This window comes from Megalops cyprinoides, chromosome 22 (genome assembly GCF_013368585.1).
Source record: "Megalops cyprinoides isolate fMegCyp1 chromosome 22, fMegCyp1.pri, whole genome shotgun sequence".
In the NCBI taxonomy this organism is placed as follows: Eukaryota; Metazoa; Chordata; class Actinopteri; order Elopiformes; family Megalopidae; genus Megalops; species Megalops cyprinoides.
Genome location: NC_050604.1, coordinates 2,034,773 through 2,060,821, shown reverse-complemented (window position 1 = coordinate 2,060,821; position 26,049 = coordinate 2,034,773). Strand labels below are relative to the sequence as shown.

Genomic DNA, 26,049 nt, shown 5'->3' with positions numbered 1-26,049 from the left:
CAGCTTTCTTTAGAAAATGAATGACATATTGCTATGATGTTGCCTTATAAAGACAGAGCAAATTAACATGCAGCCACACAAGGGTGCCCAAACATTTTTCATAAAACTGTATGTGTGTCAAGAGAGCTCAGGATCAGTCGTGACTCCAAGGTCTTTGATGGTTGTACTTGAGGCCAGTGAGACACCATCAAGATTTAATGTAATATTGGTGAATTTGCTCCTGATAAATATTGGTTATCGGCCAATAGTCTATGTTTTGTCCAAATTTAGGAGGAAATTATGGGCCATCCATGTCTTTGTCTTTGAGGCAGGCTTCCATGATTGATATTTCCAAGTAGATATCAGGTTTGGCCGATATGTATAATTGGGTATCATTTGCATAGCAGTGGAAATTAATGCCACGTTTACCAATGATATTTCCAAGAGGGACCATGTATAACAAAAAGAGCAAAGGTCTAAGCACGGATCCTTGTAGTATTCCATGTCTTACTCTGGAGAGTTTGGAAGACTCATTGTTAATGAAGACAAAGTGGTGTTGACCTGAACCAGGATAGAGCCTTTCCACTTCCAATCAGGTTCTCAAGTCGGTCTAATAGAATAAGATGATTGATGTCATCGAAGGCTACACTTAGGTCTAGGAGCACAAGTAGGGAGATACAGCCACTGTCAGAGAAGTAGGTCATTGATTACTTTTAGGAGAGCGGTTTCTGTGCTGTGATGCGGTCTAAACCCAGACTGAAAGACTTCCAGAATATTATTGGACTATAAAAAGGAGCAAAGAAAAAGTTGTAACAAAGCAACTACGATTTTCGAAAGGAATGGGAGATTTGAGATGGGCCTGTAGTTCAACAGGTCAGTCGGGTCTAGAGTGGGCTTCTTCAGAATGGGCTTGATGACTGCTAGTTTGAAGGACTGAGGTACACGTCCCGTAAGGGAGGCATTGATCAGATTTAATAATGGAGTGCCAATTTCAGGTAGCAGCTGTTTTAAGAATCTTGTTGGAATGGGGTCTAGTAGGCAGGTAGCATTTTTAGATGAATTAATTAGGGAGGAGAAGTCGCTAAATTCAATGGGTGTGAAAGAGTCTAGGCATGTGGCTGGCCTATTGGCGTATTGGACATTTCTGAGGTTGGACAAGCCAGGCTGGAGGCAGAATTAGAGGAGAGTTTTTGAATTGTGTCACGTATCTTTATGATTTTGCTGCAAAAAAATTCATGTCATTGCTACTATGAATTGCTGGAATGCAGGGGTTAGCTGATGCAGGGTTCTTAACTAGTCTGGAGATGGAGCTGAACAAATACCTGGGATTGCCATTTGGTTTAAGCCAAGTTTCAGTAAGAAATAGGATATCGAATTTATGGTCAGTAATCAATTCATTTACTAGCATTGCTTTGGGTTTTTAAGACCTTATATTTAATAAACCAACCCTCAGGACCATTTGTTTGCACATATTAATTTCAGGTTCACCAGATTTCATTTTTATCAAGTTGTCAGGGCAAATGCCCTTAACAGATTTCTTTAAACAGTATGGGACCGAAGATCAGGGGATAGACACTGTCTCTATGGAACTAAATGTAAGTGGTGGTTCAAGGGAACCAGCAGAGATCTGTTTAAGAAAGAAAGTCTGCTGCCTGGCCTTTGCCCTGATGAGTCAAGGTTTTGAGATATTTAGACTATAAGCCAAATTTTTAGAGATAAGAGCTGCACCCTCCCTCAAGGGGTGGATGCCATCTCTTTTTAAAAGACCAGGCCTCCCCCAAAAGGTGTGCCAATTGTCTATGAAGCCTACGTTACTGGAGGGACACCACTCAGACAGCCAACGATTTAGTGATGATAATCTGCTGTCGATCTTGTCACCACGCCGCATAGGGATGGGACCGGAGAAAGTTACTGACTCCCGACATATGTTTTGCGATTTTACACACCAATTTAATTGTTAACTTAGTTATTTCTGATGTCTCATATGGACATCGTTAGCGCCGACATGAATAATTCGAGAATTTCCTTTTACCTTTACCTCTCGCCAGCACTTTCAGATTAGCTTCTATGTTGGATGCTCTGGCCCCGGGAATGCAACTAACTATGGTCGCTGGAGTCTATACGTTCACGTTTCTCAAAATGGAATCACCAATTATCAGGGCTCTTTTAAAAGGTTTCTCAGTTGGTGTGTTACTGAGGGGGGAGAACCTGTTAGAAACGTGAACTGGGGGTTGGTGGTGCACCAGGGGCTTACACTTAAGTCTATTTTCCCGAACCATAACCCAATTGCCTTGCTGCGAAGGCTCTGCCGGGGCTGAGCTAGGGGAGCAGCTACCTGACACATCTGGTACCGAGAAGGATTCAATAAACTCCTTGCTAGCTTTGATCTTATATAAGGTGCGGATGCGTGCCTCTAATTCTGCTATCTTCCTAGCAACTTATCAACCTAGCGCTTAACTCACATTTTGCACAGGTGAAATTAGCAGTACCGGCTGAGAAGGAGAACTATACATATTACACACAATGCAGGGGGGACGGCGAGAGGTAGGAGAGTTGAGGATAGGCGAGACAGAAGAATAGGTAGAAGCCATTATCTCAGAGGTTACTTACGTCTATATTTTACTTCTTTAGATAAGTGTTGTGGTTCACGTTGTAATTTCCTGTTTAGTTGTAACTTTTCTTTTTGGAAACCGCAAACACTCCGAATTTGGGTCCTGGCTGGGTCCTAGTCGATCGGCGTCTGCCTCTGGTGTTCGGGAAGTGAGCAACAGGAACCACGTAGCAAGCAGGTAGCAACTACTAGTCCACTAATGGCTTGAACTAATGACTACTAACGACTACTAGTTGACTAGGAAAATTGGGGGCAGCCCTACTAGCGAGTAATTCTAATCTATGCATTCCCACTCCCATTTCCATTCACCACTCACATGTATTTAGGCATAAATACAAGCTTAATCCTGATTTAAACAATTACACCCCCCACATTTTGTAACACCTTGCCTTGTTTACCTTCATAAAAGTAGATTCTATTACAAAAAAAAGCACACTAAACCATTAACTTCTTCGAAAACCAAACTTGTGGTCCCAAGGGTGGGCAGCTCAAGTGTGCAAACCTTGTGGCAGGCGCTGCTTTTGAGCCACAGTGTCATTCCTAGTGTGCTTTCTCCACCAAGGCAAAGTCCAGTACCACACTCACAGGCACCCAAAATAATCAGTTTGTATTACTGGTATGTACTGTAGGTACATTATCCCTTTTATTTAAAAAAAAAAGTTTAATGCAATATTACTACATTTAAATGTACAGCTAATTGTACAGTAAAATCATAAAATGCAATACTGAACACTTTCCCCAAATGTACTGTTTCATTGGACAGAAACATCCCCAAGAGCCCAGGAGTAGGGTAAAACTGCATCTCACAAATCACATTCAAGCAGAAACTGGATAATGTTTGATATCATTTGCTAGAACACGTTTAATGTATTTTGGACACCAATGTAGAAAAAATTCTTCAGTCCACTTATTTCATTCTATTGTCAAGTAAGCCCACATTAATCTGATCACTGCTCCATATTTTTAGTATTCCTCTCTGAAAATGGTAGATTCAAACCCCAGAAAGATTTACCATACCTTACCACAAATTCAAAATGAGCTACAACACAAGATCATTTTACTGAGCTATTAAATGCAACCTATACCTATCACATGAAAAAGACAGTCATTAAGAGCTACTAATAGTGTCTTTCCTTCAGTTTTAAGATATTACTCATTCTAAAACAGTTACTGGTTGCCAAACTGTAACTATAACAATATTCCAGTCTTATAATTTTGGTCTTTAATATATACTTCTACCGTATAAAAATGAATTCTCTCAGGAGAAAACTAAAAAAATTCAAGTTTGACTGTAATGCTGTGTTATGAGGTGGTTTTCTGTTGCGTAGTCACCTTTTTTGTGCTTACCACATTTGCTTATCAGTGTAGAAGCATTAAAAAAAAAAAAAAAAACAAATGTAAAAAGCTAAGAAAATGGACCTTTCCTAGTGGCTCAGTCGAACTCAAAGGCAACTGGGCTTCCCTGATAACAACATAAGCTGTACAGTGCTGGCAACTGAAGACATTTTGCATGATTTCTGTACAGTGCAGTACAAACAATAGAACACTGCAGTCTCTATCCCTCTAAGCTTTTTTGTAGCTTTTGGGGACCCTAGGCCCTTCAATAGAGGGTACTTCGGCCTCCCTACTGTCCAGAATGGGCCGAAGTTCCATCTCCTCATGTTCTTGGCAACACAACTGTCCTGTGGGTGCCCAGACACGCAGCGCCCCTTCCTGGTGGTCCTTGCAGAACGAGTTAGGGCAGAGCTGGCAAAAGGCCTCAGAGTTCTTCCCGCAGACATCACAGTGGTGCCAAGGGCAATCCCAGCGGCCTAAAGGAATAACAGAAAGAGAGGAAGGGGTTAGTCAATATCAGAGATTCATTTATGCAACACCACAAGTCAAACCACATTCACTGTGCATCTAATCCAAACTCTCCCTGTTCAAAACCAAAATTATGATTAAGAGAACTTAGACTATGAAAATACATTTTCATTTACAAACTTTCATATTTCTTTGCTCTGCTGTTGCCTTTTCTGGTTTCTCCCCATGTGTGTCACAGCCAGCTTTCATTCGCTCCTATACAGCATTTCACCACATTTTTTGAAATCATGTTTTTTTTGACAGGTACGATGGACATTACACAAAATTCTACCAGTGCCAAAGTTGCTATAATGCTAGTTTTCATGTATGGTCCCTGTACAGGTTACAGCAGCACAACAGACAAACTCATAACAGTTAAGAATGACATGATAATATTACATCATCTAACAGCAGCAAACAGCAATGTTTTTTAAAAAAGCAGCTTAGAGTAGCGTAGATCAATCAAGGAACATCGCGTGTATTAGCCATATGTAATACTAGCACAGTCGATTGAATAGCAGCAACACAGCAACCACACCTATTAAGCAGCAGAGGACAAGGTGCACACAAAGGCTGTCTACATTGTATGACTGCAAGAAAATTTGCTTTGGCCTTCCTGACATTTTTCAGCATTTTAAATCTGCTTATCCTCCTCCAATTCGATTGCCGAGCACTTTTAAGAGCTAAACCACATTCATTTCTTGCCAGAGGTCACAATCAACCAAGGGGCTGTCCTTTTACTAAAATCAGTGTAAGTAGATACAAATGTGTTTCCATCATCCCTCCACACTACAGTTGATAGTAACAGCATTTTTAAAAGTTCATTTTCACTTTTTATTTAATACAGATGACATTGTCAGGAGGAGTTAAACTTTATGTTTTCTCACTATATGAAAACCAATATCATTAAAGACAGTTGCAAATTTGAATGCCAGCGCTGCAAGAAACATGACAAAAAAACTGGTGCTTCTGTAAGCACAGACAGGACCACTGCAGTATCAGACCAGCAGAATCATTCTGGCTGTAAATAATTTTGGCCATATAGCGGAATATGGTCCAGTTTAATATACCATATATCATATACAAGACAGCCAAGTAACAAAAATGCAAATATAATAATAAACTCACTCCATTAATCTTAATTTCCATCTTGGATTGGGTCCTTGTGGGATAAATTGAGCCCAGGTTTTCTTAGTTAAATTGTGTATCACATTTATGGAGCTAACTTATCTCCATGGAGTTTACCAGAGAATGGCGGAGTGTGAGGATGCTGAATTTTTGTGAGCCACAGACAATCATGCTTTATTATTTTACTAAATTTTTTCCATTATTAAACACAAACTGATAATTACATTTTATGTCTTGAACCTTTGCATGGAGGGTGTTTCCTTTAGTTTTGCTACACTGACTAATTTATGAATTTATGTAATTTAAAAAAAAAAAAAAAATCAACTATTAGGTATTTCCCTGCTATGACACGCTAGTCGTGAGCATACATGGCCTCTTGTTGAGACCTAGAGAGAAGACTAAGCCCAAAAGGAGGCTCACCAAAGGGGCGCTTGGTGCGATCCAGGCAGGACAGGTGATAAGCCTTGGTACAGCTCTTTTTGTCACACAGCACCAGCTGACCCCCATCACCACAGCGGAAACACTCATCCTCTGACCCACTTCTTCCCTTCAGTGCGAGACTTGCGCTCCGTGGCTTCTTCTTGGTTTTTCTTCCTTCACTCAGAGGCCTGGCTGCTGGAGTTCTGAAAGGAGGGCAAGTGTAACCAAATGGAACACACCACACATGCATATCAAAAGACCATATGATACTGCAAGAATGTATCCTGAGCAAAGACTGAAAAGCTGAAAAATCTGACTAAAAACACAGCATATACACACAGGCAAACATGCTTCTGCATTGTGCCTGATGAAGGACCTTTTTAGTTGTAGTTTTAGTAGTAGTTTTTAGCAGAGTTGAGACATGAAGTCGTAATGCTTTGCTGAGCAAAGCCATTCTGCAATTGCCCATGCAGATTCATCTAAATGAGTCCCCCTCATACAGTACGGTTCCAATTCTCATGGGCTCAATGTTTTGTTACCTACAGCAAGAGCGGGACGATACATAATCGAAAAGCAAACTTGAAGCTACAACGACAGGGACAATTAGTGTGCTCTGCTTAGCAAGAAATACTTGCACTGTACTAAGACCTGGTACAAACAAAAAGCAAGCAAATGGCTTGCTTTTTGTTTGTACCATTGTGCTATAGGACTGACCGGACCAAAACACGCTCCACATTCTCTGCACCCCCCTCCATCTGCCAGGGGATGTTCTATGTGTGAAGTGGCAGTGGTACATTTTCATAGCACAAGCAATGAAGTAAATGCATTTACTGCACTTTATCAGAATTAGTTTATTAGGTCTGCTTCAAGAGAATGGTGTCACCTTGGGGCGATCTCCAAGGAAACCACTGCAGTTGGGGGCTCCACAGCGGCACACGGTCTTCTCGTTGCCCAGACAGTCCAGGTTATAGTTGAAGGTGAGCTCTGTGCCTGGAAACCACAAACAGAGTCACTCCATATTAGATTAAGGTGCTCCCATGTATTGTGCTGGAACTGGTCGTGTGTCAATGTAGCGAAATTGACTTTTAGGTATTAGACGAAATATTGTATTGTTGAATTTGGTGAAATCAATAAATACATACGGATAAGCACATACCTCAAAGTCAAATTCCTTTGGCTAGAATGGAATATACATTTTTGTCAAAAAAAAGTCATAAACAACATAACTATAAGCTAACTTTTCAATGTTGGAGTACCACTACTGTAGCTAGACCACCCAGGAAAAAAAAAAACAAGTTTGATTAGCTAACTAGCTCCACTGCGTACCGTTTATGGCATAGCAACCATTTGCCATTTCTTTTTTGTTCTACTGTAATGAAGGTAATTAATAAAATAAATATACTTTTAGAACACATTATGCCAAAACACACCATTTAACTGTGGCAATATTCACAATATACCTATCCCTGCCTCATATTTATTCTAGCATGTAGCTAAGTAGCTAACATTATCACATCACTTCCTTACTTGGAAGGGGATCAAAGTATCTATGTTCTATTACTTTTTCCGAGTGCCCCGGTATATCACTCGCATATGCTGAAATCTGACTTTTCACATTTAGAGTTACAGTAGGAATGCACTAACAGCTTGAATGCAATGGATAATTTAAATACAGCTTACACTTTAATTGTAATTCAAGCATAAAAATCTATAAAATCCAATGAAAGGTGTGACATTCAAACATGAACTTCAATATCAAATAAAGTGCTCTACATAAGATGCCAAATTCAAATTAAAACCAATTCAATTCAATCCAATTGCAATTCTCAGGCAGAACTACAGTATGATGTTAGGTCCATGTCAGTCAGTCCTCAGTAGTGCCATGACAAAAAGCACTTTATAAAACAGTTAGTTGGAACACACTGTTCCTGTTGGTTCCAGTCGTGACAATAAGCATCACGGGTAAATGGAAATTTCATACATTTTTTTTTTTACCATCATTGCACAGTGACAAACAAATATTATGACTGATTCATTCCATATCACTAAGAATTAACTTAAGCTACCAAAGACAGAAATATTTACTCTCTCTATTGACAAGCAAGTGGTTCTAATTCTTTCTCATGCATTTGAACTTTACCATGTACAGTTACTATGAAACAAAGAAAGATATCTTGAAAGCCACCTTGTAACCTTTTCTTTTCCAGGCAAGCAATTTCAGCAGCATCATTTAAATGTTGGGAAGATTATTATAGCAAATGTGTTGTAAAAAGCTAGGTAATACTTTCATTGATGGTTTCATGTAATCAGTACAACTTGTTAAATTCAGTCTCTCTTCTTATTAAATATGTAGCTAAACAGCTAACTAAGTTCATTATTAATTATGGATGTTTTATTAAAGCAATATGGCACCAAACCAACAGTATGTCATGAATATTTGCATGACTAGGGGATTGACGTCTGAATAAAGGAAAAAAGACGAAAAACATGTTCAATTATGTTGTATTTTAGTTTTCCTACAAGCATTATTTCTCAGGGAAATATTGTTTCGTAATGACTGATTCATTACACAAAATGGAGTTTGCAATACATATTGTGACCAGTGTACCGTCTCATGCCTACATGTTTTACATTCTTTACTGAAAGATTGTTGCACTATTTTCTTGCTTACACTTAATCAACAAAGAAATTTCATCCAGGTAAATACATACTGAGCATCTGAAAGTGCAGTTTTACCCATACTGTGGCATTCTCACCTGCAGGGATGTCACAGATGGCAAACAGCCCAACCCGAGTGTCCCCATTAACTGTCCACTTTTGGGTCTCGCAGTTTGGCTGGCAGCTGTGGTTCATGAAACGGGAGTAGTTGCCTTTGGGTCCAGCATCAATGATTCGGTCCTATGGACAGAGTTTGCCGTCAGAAGCAGAGTCCATTCACTGTGCATTGACCAACTGAAGAGTACAGATGCCCTCAACACACAAATACCTTTTTCCCCCCTACTCTGAATTTCTACACAGCACATAGGGCCTCTTTACAACACGGTCCCAACTTTTGTAATGAATTTTCCAAAAAATACTGTCTAATGGAATTCGCCTAGGTTTGGCACCATCATAACTTTGATGTCATACAACAGTGTATCAGAAAAAAACTGAATATATGATTGCTATAGCAACACGTGCATTGTTAACATGGATACAGGGCTTAAAGCAGCAAATTTTTCAGAGCCTGAAATGTTATTTTTTTTGGGGCGGGGGCGGGGGGTGGAACGCCACAAAATGGGACGCACGTACATTTAGCATTACCACAAATTCAAAAAAAAAAAAAAAAAAGGAAAAAAAACATATACAGTACACTAAGAATTTTTCTCAAATTAAAAGTGCTTCCTTTTCTTAAATGCTATTAAAAATGAAAAGTGCAACTTCAGTAAAAATTGGACGAGTAGCAAGATGCTGTGTTACAACTTTGTCCAAGTCATCATCATAGAATCGGACCAATACATTGAAAATTCTGTCCATGTTGCGGTTTGTGGACACGTTAACGTTCTGTGAAAACATCTGTTTTGACAGCTGGTGCGCTAAACATTGCCTAATGTGACAGGCTATGTTGTGAGTGGATATGTAGCTGGCCTGTGATGTTTTGCAAAGGTCAACTAGCGCTGGCACTATCCTTAAAGACAGGTCATGTTCTGCCATAAATGCGGACTTTATGATTGCACACGCGGTATTGGATGGATGAAGCGGCAGAAGCTACAGTGGCCACAGCTCCCAGCGACGTTGACGTATAATGAAGAGCCCAAACAGCTGCTTTGTGTGAGGGATCTGTATCATGCCGAGACAATACCTTTTGCCACCTGTCCCATACTGTTTTTTTTCGAACACACGGTGCAAAGCAGCTCCCAGGCTCATTTAATTTGTGGCAACATACGCCGAACGTTTGTCCGTCATTACCGTTTTCATCTAACCAAGCCTATTGCCATTTATTTCTCACCCCCCATTCTATTGTGCTTGTGTCTGCGCCAACCTTCACAAGTTTTGCTTCCATGCTCCATCTATTTGAATGCATGCTAGCCTATTGTGCAGTAATCAGCTGATACAGTCCCCGCAAATACTTCCTGGCGCCGCCTCACAGAAAGTTGAAAGTACGTCGCCTAAACAGGCTACCATTGGTTAAAACTCATCGAAAAACACCATGTCAGTGATTGTTTTTAATAAAATTGCGTTCCGGTCTGGTAATATCAGAGCCCGTATATGCTGGTAATAATTTATTGCCTGATCTAAAATCTCTGCATCCTGGATTTCTGGCATGGGGCCGGAGATCTTTAACCTATGTGAATACTTTTGAATATGAAATTATCATCATGGATTGGATGGATTTTTCTTTTCCCTTCCATATACTGCTGCACTCCCCTTGCCTGACAATGCCCTGAGCTACACTGAACTACATTTCACCAAGAGGCTGGGGTGATCAGACTCTGGGTGCCAGAGTGGAAGAACCAAGATGAAGTGTGAGTAGGTATGCTTCAGTAGTCATTTAATGATGGTGTGCAATTGCAGTTGAATGGCTACAAAATACTGGCATTCAATCCTGAGAATTTTGAGTAGTTTCAGTCACATGTGTGACTATGGAATACCACTATACAATAGCCAGTAAAGTAAAATAAACAAGCTAAAAAACTCTTTACATGTCAGGGGACAGTAGTTACCTTGTCTATGGTTAGCATATAGAAGTGTGTAATGTCATTCTCCTGGGCATATTTGATCCTGGCCCGGCACTCCTCTTCATCAATCAGCTCCCCCACGTACTCGTTCACAAACTCCCCCTGAAAACAGTGACACACTCATGCCAAAACTCCCCCTGAGAACAGACACATGTGCCCTCTCTCTCCCTCTCTTTCACACACATACACACTCACGCCCAAATTGCCCCTAGGAACACTGACACTCACCCTCTCACAAATGCATACACTAAAGCCCACAAACCTTTCCTGAGAATAGTGACACACTCGCACACTCAGTTGCTTTCTGTTGCTCTCACAGGCATGCACACGCTAAAGCCCACAAACTCCCCCTGAGAACAATCACACAACCACATGAGCATCTGTATGTCCCAGTACTGACCTGCACTATTGCACTACTGGGTGCAGGACTGGGCAACTAATCACCGATACAACACATCTATGTGGAATGATTGTGTACTTGTTCAACATGTCAACAGATTTTGAAGTTTGTGAATCCAACAGAAGGGGAACGTGAGGCTTGGACTGACATCCTCTTGGTTATATATGTCCATCCTCATTGAAATGATCCAGGTGGTTAAATCCTCATTGTTCCCATCTCTTGGACTCATATTATTCTATTGTAGAGTTCTTAAATGCCATAAATAAAAATACACTTAACAAAAACTCCCAGTCAAAACCACTTCTGCACACAAGCAGATGTAATTACTGTATATGTGTTTGCAGCTATAGCAGTTATGCTGCACACAGGCACCAGAAAGGCCTGTGATAATACATGTGTGAGACATCACTTGGATTATCTTTGCATTTGTAGTGGTTTCTTATTAAAAGTGCAAACATAGTTGCCAGACCATGTGACTCACAGATGTGAATGTGTCAGATGTGTTAGACTGCTTACCTTCTTAATGTCCCTGAGGGCCAGCAGGCCCCAGCCCTTGCCAGCGGTCTTGGTGATTTTTGTGTCAGGGTACTGCCGCTTGGTGAAGCCCTGGTTGTGGCAGCGGTCGCCAGCTGGACAGACCTGGGGGTGGCACTCGTACATAAGCATGCGGTTCAGGCACTCTGACTCAAACCCGCACGGCTTCTCATCTGTGGGCTTGCAGTTGCACTTTGGGATTTCAGAGATGTCTGCTGTGTAGATCTGTACCCTGCCACATGGCTTGTTAACCTAGAACAGTGATTGAAAGCGATCAAAATGACATTGAGAACTGTCCCCACTATTGTTCCATCTTAGCTTAATAGAGGTAACAATGGGCCTCAGACAGACCTTAATATACTTGTAGGGTGGAGGTTTCCTCTCACTCTCCTGAGCTTCCTTGGCTTCGCGCTCCATCTTGATCTCCTTGAAGCGTGCCTCTGCTTCCAGCAGGGCTGCAGAGACAATGACAAGCACAAAAATAAGACAAAATAATGAAAAGAACAAATGCAAAAGTAGCTGAAGCAACTAAGTCCTACAATTACCAATGTTTCTGCTATAAAAGTCATGTTAAAGCCAAACATATTGGCTTTATTATGGGAGTTTCAAAAAGAAAAAGAGATCTAAGATTTTGAAAGAGGTCAAATAGTTGGTGCATGAATTCCGGGTGCACAAATCACAGAATCTGCAAAATTATTTATATGTCAAAGGGAACAGCAATGAAAATCATAACACCAAGTGACAAACAAGGAAAAACAGCATCAGGAAAGAGGACTGGACTCATAACCAGTGGAAGGAAATAATATTGTCTATGGAGTCATCTTTTACACTTTTACCTACATCTGAATGGGTTTATGTTTGGTGACAGTCAGGATGAAGTCATACACCTCCCATGGCCTCCCCAATCACTAGATCTAATCATCACTGAACCTTAACGGGACATACTAGTACAAATAGTGTGGAGGTGGCTTCCACGTTCCTTATCTAAGAACTGGAGGTTTTCATTCTTGAAGATGGTCCAATATCTCACTAAAACAGCTCAACACTTGTATAACTGCAATGGCAGTCTGTCTTTATAATGTCACCTTTCACCATCCCAGAAAACCCAACAATAAAATATTGTATTATACCTTTTGACATGGGGTAAGTGCTTTAGGTTTTACTGTGTCCCCTCATTAGTCTCCCTGTTGTGTTTGGGGCACTCTGGGTATGGGTTTTATGTTCCCCACCATGGAGTGGATGACTGTGGTACAATGTGATGCTGTCCTTGTCTGGATTACTAATATATTCAGACATGTGTTTACTTTATGTTGTCTGGCAATCAAGCTATCCACAGTATGTCTACTTAAGATTTGATCCCTTGTCTGATTCTTTAGCTTGCAATGTCACAGTGTTACCTGTCTTTCATTTAACGTAACAATAGGCTATGAATTTCAATGTGGAGAAAAAAAAAATCCTTCTTGTAACTACTTCATCTAGTGAGGTTGCAAATCACCTATTTGTAGATCTGCTGCAAATCAATAGGCTATATACATGAATGATGTGACTGAAGGAACCAGTATATGTGATCTGCTCACCTCTGCGCCTCTGTGTATCACTCTTGATTCAGGCACACTTCAGTACGACACTGACACGCCGACCGACTAGTGGCTCTCAGTCTTGTCGTGAAGCAAACAAAGTCTACACGTTTTTTCTATACATCTTACTATATCTAATCCATGTCACTGGAAGAAGTGTACCATGTCGGTCGCCATGTGTTGGTAGTTTTGAGGTTGAAATGCAGTGTTTTTAAGTCAAACAAGCTACTAGCAGCAAGCAAGGACACTAGCTAGTGAGTGTGCTTACAGTTTGCTGCCTCTCCAAGACAAAGGTGGCAGGGAATTATTTAGTGTATTGGCCTACACTGTGATAAGGCAAATTGATTTTATTTAACTTGCTAACTCGGTTTTACTTCCAGCTAGCTGGCTGTAACTTTTTATGCTATGTAGCGCGCATGTTACGCTGCATGGTTTGTTATGTTTTCATTAGCGTTACTAAGCTTCTCATAGTTTTCAGTTAGCATTTGCTATATTTTTTAATGTTAAATTGTTGTTTTCTCAAAGCTAAAATTAGCTAGAATTTTTCCAATCTAATCTAATCACACTGGTTTTAGCATACATGCTAAACGGCAAATTACACCGGTGTGACCGTACGTGCGACAGGGTTAATGGAGTAATGTTTTGTTTTGTTTTATTTATTTTATTTTAGTATGTTGCTGTTCCTGATGCTGCACTATGTCGGACAAGTTCTTGCTCCGATGCACTTCAATGCATTTTTAATAAATTATACGATTACCTGTCTGATTTAACCGTTTGATAAGCATTAGACAGTAGGGCTGCATACTTACAATTAAAAAGTTTACCGTATAACATTGTATGCTTCGACTTGTAAGCAGCAGCATCCAATCTTGTGCCTATTCCATATAGGTTTGCTAAGTATATAGTATGGTGTTTGCACAACATCCAAATCACATAACGTCCTATTTCACAGAACATATTATGGATGTTAAGCGACGCATGGCTGTATACCAAAATCTTTTTATTTGAGGAACACATGGGTATAATTCCTTAAAAACAAAAACAACGCATCATTGCCTACTTAATGACACGCAGCAGCAATGTGTTTGCATTAGTTAGCATAGGGAAAGCTGGTTTGTAAGGTAGCTACAATGACTGACAAAACGTAGCTGACCGCTAGTAGCAACTTTGCAATTGTGAACAACGTTTTCTTGCTAGCCTAATATGAACAACTAGCTAGCTAGCTAGCAAACGAACATGAAGAACTACATTTCTCTTGAGTTGCGATAAATTACACTGCATTCATGAGCAAGTGCTGCTGTTCAGTTTAGCTAGCTAGCTAGCTAGCTAGGTAGTGGTTGTGCACTGTATTAAAGTTGTGTATAAAAAGCTGTGACTGCAGTGCAAACATATGAATATGCATTCCAGGCATCTCCACGATTTCGGACACCCTTCTCCACACATTTTTTTTTTTTTTTTTTTATCTACATCTCTGTACGTATCAAGAGACAAATTGTAGATTATGGGGAAACCCGACACTGCCACGATAAGCTTCTCCTCCATGTTTGACTGAAACCAAAATTCCTTTCAGCAACATGTTTCACGCTGCCTTCGCCGTGTCGTATTGCTCAGTATTTGCATAAAACAGAACTCGAGTCTAGTCTATTTTAGCCCCACCTAGTTGCAAAGCAAAAGGCTGTCTAGGTGTCTTGTTGCTGTAAATCGCCAACTCTCATTGAAAATGAATGGCAGCCGATTGCTTTGTCTCTCTTCTGTGTCGTCCGTGTGACCATAGGTTTAGCCATGGTGAACACAGGAGTCACACCACAGTTTAAAAAATTGATGTAACAGGTTTTCCTCTAGGCCTATGTGTTCGCAGGTCGTTAAACGTTAAAAGTTAAACGAGAGAGCGACATCTAATAAGGGGGGACTAGTAATTGCTTTATATAAATTTTACAGATCGATATCAAATCGGACGAATTTTAAAAAATGATTATCGGAAAAACGATATTTTTGCACAGCCCTATTATTGCTGTAGTGCAATATGGGTCAAATCTTGCTAACAACATTATAGCAAGAGAGAGAAATCTACAAGCATCTTCAAGTTCTTCCTCTGAAATACTCTCAAGATGACTGGATATAATCATTTAATGGTTTATACAGTGTTATTAGCCCAAGGAGAAGAACCCAAAAGGTTTCATGTCAGCTGAACCTGACTGTCTGGCTGAGATGGATGCAAATGACTCTCTTGTCAGCAATTTACCGTTGTAGGGGGTTGAGGGTGTCAAAATGTATATGTTAAAACACAGCAACCATTTTGTACATTGGGGAGACCAAAAACTGATGACTGGTTGCCCAATAAGACAACCACATGAAAATGTAAGCATCAAACACTATTAGTTTAAAAAAATACTCATGTTTCCATTATTTTGTCTACCCTCTGTACACTTTCATTATCAGAGGATTTAACTTCCTTTACGATATAGGCTGAAAAAAGGAGGGTGTGGATCAAAAGAATTCCAGTAACTACACAAATAAAAAGGTTGTGGGTTGTGTCAGTATGTGTGAAAATGTACCAGTAAGCTATCATGTACCATTCAGCCATTTGTGCTGCTGTTTTGGGAACAGTGTTCTGTCACTGTAGTTCTCCCTGCACACTACATGGGACCTACAGTTGTGAGCTTACCATTCTTAAAGACCTTGCCAATGCCATTCTTTTGATACTTGCTACCACGATCACCCTCCATGTAAGGAAAGACTCGAGCCTGATGGGTCCAAAAGTAGTCCCTGGAGCCGAAGAAGAACACGGGGAACTCGCCAATCTCGTGCCGCAGGTGCTGAATATTTGAGGGGATGCTGCGTGGGTGTCGGATCTCTGCAGGCCACCATCTAGAGGAGAGGGCAGGAAGTGAAACACAAAAGGGTGGGGGAAAATCCATAGAGGTTCGACTTTTTTCTTCCTTTGACACAGTAGGTGCAGCCAATACCACTAACAAACATTCAGATAAAATGTACTCTTATATCTCAACAATTTAGCATGTTTGGGACAGAGTTTCCCATTCCTACCTGTAGTTGCCCAACTTGACCCAGATTATGTCCCTATACTTGGGCTTCTTTCCAGCCCTGCAGTCGTTGCAGTACCAGCTGCCATCAGGCATGGCAATATTGAGACAGTCAGGATGGAAAGCAGCAGGGCAGGACTCACAGCACAGTAGACTTCCCCCTAGTGGTTAAAGAGGAAACAGGAAGTAGGTAATCAAGTTACTACCCAACAAAATGACACCAGGGAAAATGTAAAAATCTTTTTAAAAACATTTTACTATCTTGAATAGTTATTTAATAAAAGGACTAACTAGTGTGTTTAGACATCTTTGCTGAAAAAGTGTACTATATACATGTGTGTGTGTGTGTGTGTGTGTGTGTGTGTGTGTGTGTGTATATACATATGTCAAAATAAGATTTCACTGTACAATCATCCACATTTTAAAAGACTAACACTCTTTTGGTGCTTTAACAATACCCAGGATGCCAGATAAAATAAAAGCCATTACACTCACTGACACTCAAGATAGTGAATGCTACAAGTAAAAGAGTGAGAAACAATCCATTATCAGCAAGTGACATTATATTTACAACCAGAAATACATTCAGTCAAACAAAAGAATGACGATAGCTTCTTACAAAAATTTCTCCATCTTGAGAATGCATAGGCCTTGAGATATGTCAGTAGATTTGTCTAGACAGAACAGTGAGGAAATGAGGAAGTGTGCTAACCTTTAGAGCAGACAAAGCACCAGCTGACATTGACATGGGTGTGATGGCTGTAGCCCTTCTTCGCAGTGAAGTGGTTTGTGCAGATGATGGAGGTAGGGGTGAGCATCTCACTCCCAGCAGCAACACAGAGGTCTCCAGTGTGATAGGCCACAGGACATCGTACACAACGCATCATTTTACCTGTGACATGACAGATACATTGTTGGGGTTCAGACGGTGCGGGGCCCATACAGTCAAAGGTTTGTAAAGTGTCAGGGTTCACACAGTGTGGTTTTGATATGGTGTGTGCGTGTGTGTGTGTGTGTGTGTGTGTGTGTGTAGAGGGCTATTAAAAGGAGGGCTGCAACAATTAAAGACATTTTTAGGTGCCAAGAAATAATAGGCTAAATGGCTTTCAAATGGATTAAGACAGGACCCAAGTAGCTTCTGGTTATTGTAACAATTCTGCAAACTTAAATGTTAGTGTCAATGTTTAGAATATTTCTGGATGGTTCAGTTGTAATGGTTTAACACACTTGTTAGAAGTACTGCATGACAAAGATCCAGAGGTTGGTGAGGTGAGGTACAAACTAGCAGGTAAAGCTAATATTGTTGACTCTATGGTTTTTCGCTTGTGTTGCATTGTACCTCACTTGTAAGTCGCTTTGGATAAAAGTGTCTGCCAAAAGAATAAATGTTAATGTTCTGGATATTGCGCCAGACTGTCAGTCTGAAAACTGATCCACCACTTGCAATCTACTATAAGTGATCAATATGTGACTTCTACCTCATTCTTTTAAAATACTTTCGTCCTGTGTTAAGCCAACCCATGCAGAATACAGTTAGCTTATCAGGATGTTTTCCAAAATAACTGAAAAATTCAGACTTGGGTAAAGAACCTCGATAATCTGAAGAATTACAGGTTCATCTCAAATCTTCCATTGATCCAAAATGTGCTGCAGCTCAGGGAAAAAACTGCAGTCTTTAAATTCCATAAAGTGTCTGAACCATTCCAGTCAGGTTTCAGATCATTTCATAGCAGTGAAATGGCATTTGTTAAAGTTGTAATTAGTGTGGATGCACGAAGGGGAAGCACACTGTTTCTTGTGTGGCTTATTACTTACTCGTCTTCCAGCCTTAATACCGCTTACACTGTTCAAGCTACAGACACTGACACCAAAAACAAATTGACTGCTCATTCACCATTGGTGTGGCTTGTACTTTTACAATTTTATACTTTTACATTTTTAAAGACATTTACAAAAAAAATTACTCAAAATTTTACTCCCATTATAAAGTATAGGAGCGAAGAGCAGGAGGATTTCGCCCCGGCTTTGAATACATTTTTTTTTACACAGCCGTATCTCCTTGAATTCTGGCTCTAGGGGGCATTATACAGTCAAAATGTAGGATAAATTGTGCAGATTCTGATGATGCTTCAGTTGAGCACTGTGATGAATGGTTTTTGGTTTATGAGTCTAAATACTTGCGCAGTTCAGCCGCCACAAGTCACGTGCCGAACACTGCTTTCTCTCAGGCTACAGAGCTGCGTCAGACACAGAGGGAGGGAGATAAGGCAGACCTGGCAACTTCAATACTGATATTAACCCTTTTGCGTGTACGGTCAATAATGCAAACATGCAACCTCTACCATTCTCTTTATGTACAATTCCCTCTTGATAACATTATTCCTAAGTACCTGTATTTGTCAGGTATGAGCTTCTCATGTGTATTGATGAATCCAGGTTAACGGTTACAACTCAAGAGACGAGCAAGAGACATGCATTACAAACATTGTTTTGCATGATTGTTTATTTCCTGTCCCTTAACACTGATAGCTACTGGTAGCTTGCTGCCCGTTTTTGAGTAGCTACTAGCTCACCAAAAGGTTCAAAGATTATGTACAAAAAAATCCAACAAATAAATGCACCCTGGAAACCTCTTCTCATTTCAATCCAATCAAATACACAGATGTCCCACCCCCCTCCAACACAAAATGATATGAGCTGTTTATCAAATAAGTTATACTACTGTCAAGTTTGTCAACACGTCGTCACGTCAGTTACGCTGTAGGCTAGCTACTGAGATAGCTATTGAGTTAAGGCAAGGAGTTCGGTGGTGTTAGCAAGTCAGTTTAGCTTATAAAATAGCCAGATTTATGATGAACAAAGAAAGTGGCCAGGCAAAAAAAAGCAGAACATATACTATTTCCAAGAGGAATGGGAGTGCGAGTTTTTTTTTTTCCCCATGAATGTGAGGGACAAGTGTGTGTGTCTCATCTGCGGTACCAGCATTTCAGTCGGTAATGCAATGTTCAGCGCCACTTCAGGGACATTCTAAAACTCTTAACGTGAAAAAGCTTAACGTGGCTTAATGTTCCAAAACAGCGATCAACAATCACCAAATTTCTCTCGGACATGTCTCGTCATAAATACTTCCACCTGTCAAAAAATCAAAACCGAAATCCTATGAGTATGGACGTTCACTTACATTAAGCATTTTCCTCTCCACTGATGCCCATTATAAGGAAAAGGCTTAACGTGGCTTAATGTTCCAAAATAGCGTCCAACGATCACCAAATTTGTCTGACATCTCACGTCATAAACACGTAGTAATATTTTCTATGACTTTGATGTGAATTTAAGATGTTTTGATATGATGTGAGCTTGACATATTGAAATTTGAAACATATGGATGCAGAACATACATTTGACATGCTATTGATGTGAATTTAAGATGGTTTTGATCCAAAACATGAACTTTGGATATTGACATTTGATACATGTATATACAAAAAGCTTAATTCAGCTGGTTAATGTGAACGATACGTTATGTGAGTAAGTGTGAGTAATAAAAGACATGAGTAGCTCTCGGCCACTCATTTTTTCAGAGTAGCTCTCAGATGAAAAAAGGTTGGAGACCCCTGATTTACATAGTATCTCCACAATTAGGGCATTTCTATCACTGAATCATGCAGAAAGGCTGATCCATGCTTTTGTCTTCTAGAGATTGGATTACTGTAATGCCCTATTTTCTGGCTGCTCTGATATCTCTTTGAAGTCTCTCCTGTGTTAGTCTCATCACTGACGACTTGTCAAGAACGAGGCAGATTTAAAGCTTTTAAACTTCAAAAGCTCTACATGTTCTTAAAGTGGAAGAACCTTCTCACAGAGACCCTGGCCCTTGTAGAATAATCTAAGCATAAATTCCTTGTCACTGTCACTATCTAAATTTGATATAAAAAACTCTTTCGTAATTGTGCTACCATTCTTTTCCATCTTGACTCTAACAACCCTCATCAGTTTTGTAACACCAGGACATTATGCAAAATGCAAAAACCATATATACAAATGATACCACACAAGGAAATCTGTAAATCTGACTGACAGAGGGAAAAGCTGACTTTTCCCCATACATTTTATTTACGCTAATTATGTTTGTACCTCCAGATATGTGTGTGTGTCAGAGGTGGGAAAACCCCAGCTTCAGAAGCCCCTTTCAGACATGCAATGAAAGCCAGAACTTATCTAGCCATTACCCGGAGGAGCTGTATGTGAGAACGCAAATGTCTGAAGTCCTGACTTCGCTCTGCCAGTTCCCTAGTACAAAGTCCGTCTAATGTCGGATTGACTCCATGTGTGAACAGAGCAGGTCATTTTCCAGAGAATTCACAGCAAGCAAGTGGGCGTGTTGATGACGTTTCTATCATGCAACTGGCGCGAAACCGGAAGAATAGAACATCTGCTTTGCTACTCTTTCTGCTTGCCTGTATAATGCTTGCCACTCTTTCGCTGATATTGCGGATTATGTCCAAATACATGCTATTTTGAGTCCAATGATCGTTAAAGAGATAGTTAGCTATAGCTACACCGCCAAAACTTGTCTCTTACGATGATTAATAACATTGGTTAGTAGTTTATTATCTGGTTAGTAGCTAGCTAAGCTGTAGCTAAGTAACAGTGATAGGTTATAGTGTGATAGGTGAACTGGTGACCTAACATTACATAGAGGACCACAAAAACTTACCTTCCTGTTTATAATAAATGTATATTAATAATAAATTATGTGTACCGTAGCACCATTTGGATGGCATGTGTGATATTTTTTAGGGGTCGAACGATATGGTTCTTTCAGGGCTGATACTGATAGATTAGTAATCAAGGAGACCGATAACCGATATTTGGAACCAATATACATTTGCAGTAAAAACGAAAATCTTGGTGTCAAAATTTAAAATAACACAAAACTTTGTTGAAATGCCTTTAAGCATATGTTTAATTAAAAGAGAACTTTTCAACATTATCTTAAAACAAAAAGTGCAGGGAGCTCCCAGCAGCATTTCTTATAACTCTGATAACTCTACACCATCTATGTAGTCCATGTATGGATTAACACAGGCCTTAGATGCCATTCCGTTACGTCTAAAGTCTCTAACAACAATATCCTGCACCTCTCTACAAGAAACAGTCAGACAGCTTCAGGACACACTTCAGTAACATTACGAAACAGCGATTTAACATTAAAAATATATAGCAAAAGCGGCAGTTAAAATGATGAGAAGCTTAATAATGCTAATGAAAACATAAACCATATAAAGTAACATGCGCGCTACGTAGCAAGTTACGTGTGAAAGGGTGTTAAGACTAGACTATAGTCGCATAAACTATTCGATTTTTTTATAATTTAATGACTATTCGAAAATTCAAAAATCATGCCCCATCCCTAAGTTACTAGTAGTCATGGGTTGAGACTGAGAGTGTCGGCCCTGGTAAGTGACGTACAAGAAATAACGTTATATCAGTTTTTTGCCTGCTAGTTTTTTTTGCTAGCTAAATTATGGATCAACAAATGAACTTGTTGACGTTTGCCATCACATTCAAGTTAGCTCTACGAGACTCAACATTAGGTCATGTTATTATGACCATCGGATACCTGTAACATGTAAAAACACCACCTCATACAGGTGAGTAATGTTACGTTCGCAATATGGTAGCTAAAATAAGGGCGTACTCACACTAGGCCTGGTTGCCTTGTACCGTGCCCGAGCATGATTGTCCCCCCTCCCCACTCCCCCACTGGCCTGCACTCACATTGCGCTTAACGTTCCCGGCCCGAGCACGCTGCAACTTTTTGTGTTGAAGAAAAGCGCTCTCGCACAGCACAATGGAGTTCATGATTGTACTTACTTTGTGGCTTATTTGGAGTGACACACGGCCCTCTCTCAACGATTGTTGAAGACTAGCTACTTAAACAGGTTGGCTGTTTCCTTTGTGATACTCTAAGCCCCTGACAACAGCATTGCTTACATCGCCATGTTAAGTGGTTAGTTTTATTTCGTTTGCTAGTAATCAAGCTAATGTGGGGATCCACATAGTTATTTTTCAGGCATAGATCTACAGAACTAACCAATCGAATTTTGGAGGTAGCCAGCTTGTTATATCGTCAGCTGGATAATCAAATGATGGTTTAAAGGAATTATTTTGACTGGGCGTGTAACTAACAGATATCCAGCTAACTGTTGCTATAATGGATATATTTGTTAAATGGGACAGTCACATCACTGACCTCTTGTTCGAGTTCCATGCTGAACTGTCCGGTATCCAACTGAACTGTGCTCGAGCCCACCTCTTCAAGCAGGCCCGGGCACAGTACGGAGCGGTCACACTAGTCAAACGAACTGGACTTTGGGGAACAAACATGCTCGGGCACGGTATGGATTGCCTAGTGTGAGTACACCCTAAGTTCCAATTACACTGGCACGAACGTTACTCAAAGATATAGCTATAGCTACATAAATAAACTCTATTATCTCACTATAGTTAACTGTATATCACTGCAACAAAGTGCATTATTCAGGCATTTTCAGTGTAACTGGGAAACTGGGCATGCTTGTCATAATAGATATAGATCATAAGATTGTGGCGTTTTCGCAACTTCAGCGTAGAGGATTGTGATGTTTATTGCAACTTTGGCAATATCTGCTGCCTTACCTTCAAAACACAGCTCTGCTCGCTCACCGCAGCTGCTCTAGTCTGCAAATGCGTTCCTCTGTGTTACAGTAGTCTTCAGTGTTGATAGGCTATTACTTGTGACGTGTAACCAATCAGATAGTGCTGTGGGTGGAACATTGCTCAAGACTACAGACAGAGAGAGGCGGCTGCATCAGAGCCAAAGTAGTGCATTTTTAAATTAATTTATTTTATCGGATAAAAAAATAACAATGCCGATAGGCATAAAAATGCTGAATATCGGATCCAATAATCGGCCAGGCCGATAATCGGTCGACCCCTAATATTTTTGAAAGGCTACCCAAAAGTACAATAGCTATGTTATATATAGCCTTCTCCTCCTCCGTGCCACATTATGTGCCCGTACCACCAAAAGGTAAGACACAAGAAAAAACCTGAAAATACTTCAACTCTATAATACTTTTCGTGAACTCGTCAATACTTTTCACTTGTGAGAATGCAAGTGGTGTCTAACTGGAAAACATCATGAGAAAATCTGGACATTTCTAAACTCGCAATTATTTCATGCGACAATGTAACACAAATGTAATGATTAATGGTCGCATACTGGGTACTACACTGAAAAATAGCACGCAGTGTACAGTATATACTTGTGTAGTACGCAGTACACAGTATGCAGTGGGCGGTTTCGAATACAGCCACTGCGATTTCTGCAGCATACTTTTTGCATCCTGCCTCCTGCATGCTCTACCCAGGCGCCACCCCTCGTCTAAACCAAATGGAATATTTCCAATAGGTGAGAACACGTCTGACACAGACAATCTCCTGTTGTGTGCTACATGTGAGAAAGGGTAACTCCGGACAATGTCTGGACCTGATTCTCTGGACATTTTCCGGAGTTCATATGTGAAAACGGCTAGAAAGTAAAAGTCATGCCACGTATTTGTTCCACCCACGAACTACACCAGCTAAATTTAATTAGCACAACCCTTCAGCCAGGTAGAGGACCAAATTAGTGAAATCACCTTGTTTAGTAAATGGCTAAATACATGGTAGGACTTTTACTTTCTGAAGCCAGGGTTTTCCACCTCTGGTGTGTGTGTGAGAGATGGCAAGCAAATTAATCACACTTCATCTTCCTAATTCAAGATACTTAATCAGTAGATAAACAATTGTAACACTGTATACATTTCAAATCTTTAACATTTGACAAATGCTAATAACCAAATAACTACCAAGGGGATTCTGAGAAAACTGAACTGCAGTTGTCACAATATCTATTTGATTCTAATTAAACCCTCAACTTGATGTAACCAGTTTCATATTTGAATGAATTTTCAGTATAATTTATGGTAAATTTGGGAGTTCCCTGCTGTGGCTGCAGTTGCATATGATAGGTTTGAACCAGTTACATCCTATTTAAATAGCATTTTGTTTGCATTACATTTTGTATTTACGTTCCCACACTCACAATCTAAAATAGCCCTCTGACTGTCAGAGACAGCCAACCACATATAGGGTTCAAAGAGATGTCCCCAGTAGCTGACCCAGTGGGTGTCCCCAGGACATCCAGGTGTGATATGCACTTCCCGACGGGAATGTTCACACCTGCCATTTGGTATACCTCGGACAAGGTACTTAAACCCTGACTTGTAGCCATTATGTTGAAGATCTCGGTCGGAACACATGTTGCTGCTCCCACGCGAGTCTCCCTTTGCGCATCGAAATAAATCTTTTCAATTGAAAAGTGGTCATCAGTGTGTTACTTCGCCGGTCCTGACTTGGTTCCACGAAGGAAGAAAATTCCTAACACATGTAACGAACTATAAATTTCATGTGTGAGACCTCGCAGACCTCATGGTATCCAGTGAAAGGACTCCTGCCATATCAGGCCAATGCACATATACCTCAACCACCCAACTGCGCCATTTTGAGGGAAAATGCTTTGGGTAATTAAAAAAATGTCCAATGGGATGACATGAGAAAGTGTAATGCAACCAGCGGAGCATTAGAGCACCAAGGTCATAAGATGTGTTGGTTCCATTACTGTACGTTCACACCGGGAGTGGCGAGAGTGTCAAAACTCACTCTGGCTGCCCTGCCTACAACGCTGTCGAAGAAGTGGATGTTCTGACATAGTTGAAATAAGCAGCTCCAAGTTCGTTCGGAATGCTTGGTCTTGCAAGCTTTATTTAAAGGGGCCGCAAAGAAAACAAACACGTCGACCGGTATCTTTGTGCCGACTGACCACAAGTAGGGTATAGGTTAACCTCATGAAATCTTTTAAATGTGAAGGTAAGAAATCAATCAATGAAGGAAAGAAATGAACAATTATAATTACATGTTTGGTAACAAAATAAACTAATAAAATAAACTAATTAAATGCCATTTGTGTGGTGTGATTTTTGTGTTACTCCTAAGTGCCAAGTGATGCAGTTTATAGAACACGTTTACTAGACTTGGTCTTTAATTAACATTAACATTAATTTGTGTGTAGCCTGCATTAAAGTAAATAATGGGAAAACCTGCCACAGCAATTATCAACCTCTCCTCCACTGTGTTTGGGAACTAATGTTTGGTGGGAACAAAAGTTTACATGGTTGTGCTCTCTAGAATCCTCTAGAGCGGAGCACTTCTAAATTCCGATTGGTTGCCGCCGAACTGCATCATAGCTCATTATCATAAAGTTGCCTGGACTTCAACTTCATTCTGACACCCACACCGCCCAAGATGCGCCGCCAACAGTCATGCCGCTGCTCGCCGCCAAGGTCTCACATAGAAATGAATGACTTCCGATCGCTTTGATGCTCCCGCCGCTCCTGGTGTGAACATACGGTTACAGATAAAACAGGTAGAGAAAGAGGTGTGTGGGTGGCCCTTACCTTTCATGGACTTCAGCTTTGAGCGGCTGCTGAAGTAGCAGCTGAGGCAGGCATGCAGTGGGCAGCGGAAGCCCTTACTCTCAAACACAGACAGGGCACTCAGGCGAACACAAGCTTCGTGGTAGAATTTCCCACAATGCTGTACCATGCAGCGCTTCACCTCTCCATCCGTCTGCTTACAGGAGAAACAGGGATGCACACCTGCCACAGACCATAGGCGCAGTCAACACTCAGAGAGAGAGAGCAACCAGGTAGCA

The 26,049-nt window shown here is 40.5% G+C and overlaps 1 protein-coding gene across 1 annotated transcript in view; it reads right to left on the bottom strand.

The window, feature by feature from the left end:
* Window positions 1-3,816: 3,816 nt before the first annotated feature.
* nsd2 (nuclear receptor binding SET domain protein 2) overlaps window positions 3,817-26,049 on the bottom strand; it is a 43,134-nt gene continuing 20,901 nt past the window's right edge. Inside the window, 12 exon segments of the mRNA XM_036517412.1 lie at window positions 3,817-4,401; window positions 5,981-6,098; window positions 6,100-6,183; window positions 6,864-6,970; window positions 8,737-8,878; window positions 10,684-10,800; window positions 11,615-11,884; window positions 11,984-12,087; window positions 15,875-16,077; window positions 16,255-16,411; window positions 16,963-17,142; window positions 25,793-25,993. Of these exon segments, the coding sequence (XP_036373305.1) occupies window positions 4,154-4,401; window positions 5,981-6,098; window positions 6,100-6,183; window positions 6,864-6,970; window positions 8,737-8,878; window positions 10,684-10,800; window positions 11,615-11,884; window positions 11,984-12,087; window positions 15,875-16,077; window positions 16,255-16,411; window positions 16,963-17,142; window positions 25,793-25,993 (1,931 nt within the window). The 3' untranslated portion in view covers window positions 3,817-4,153.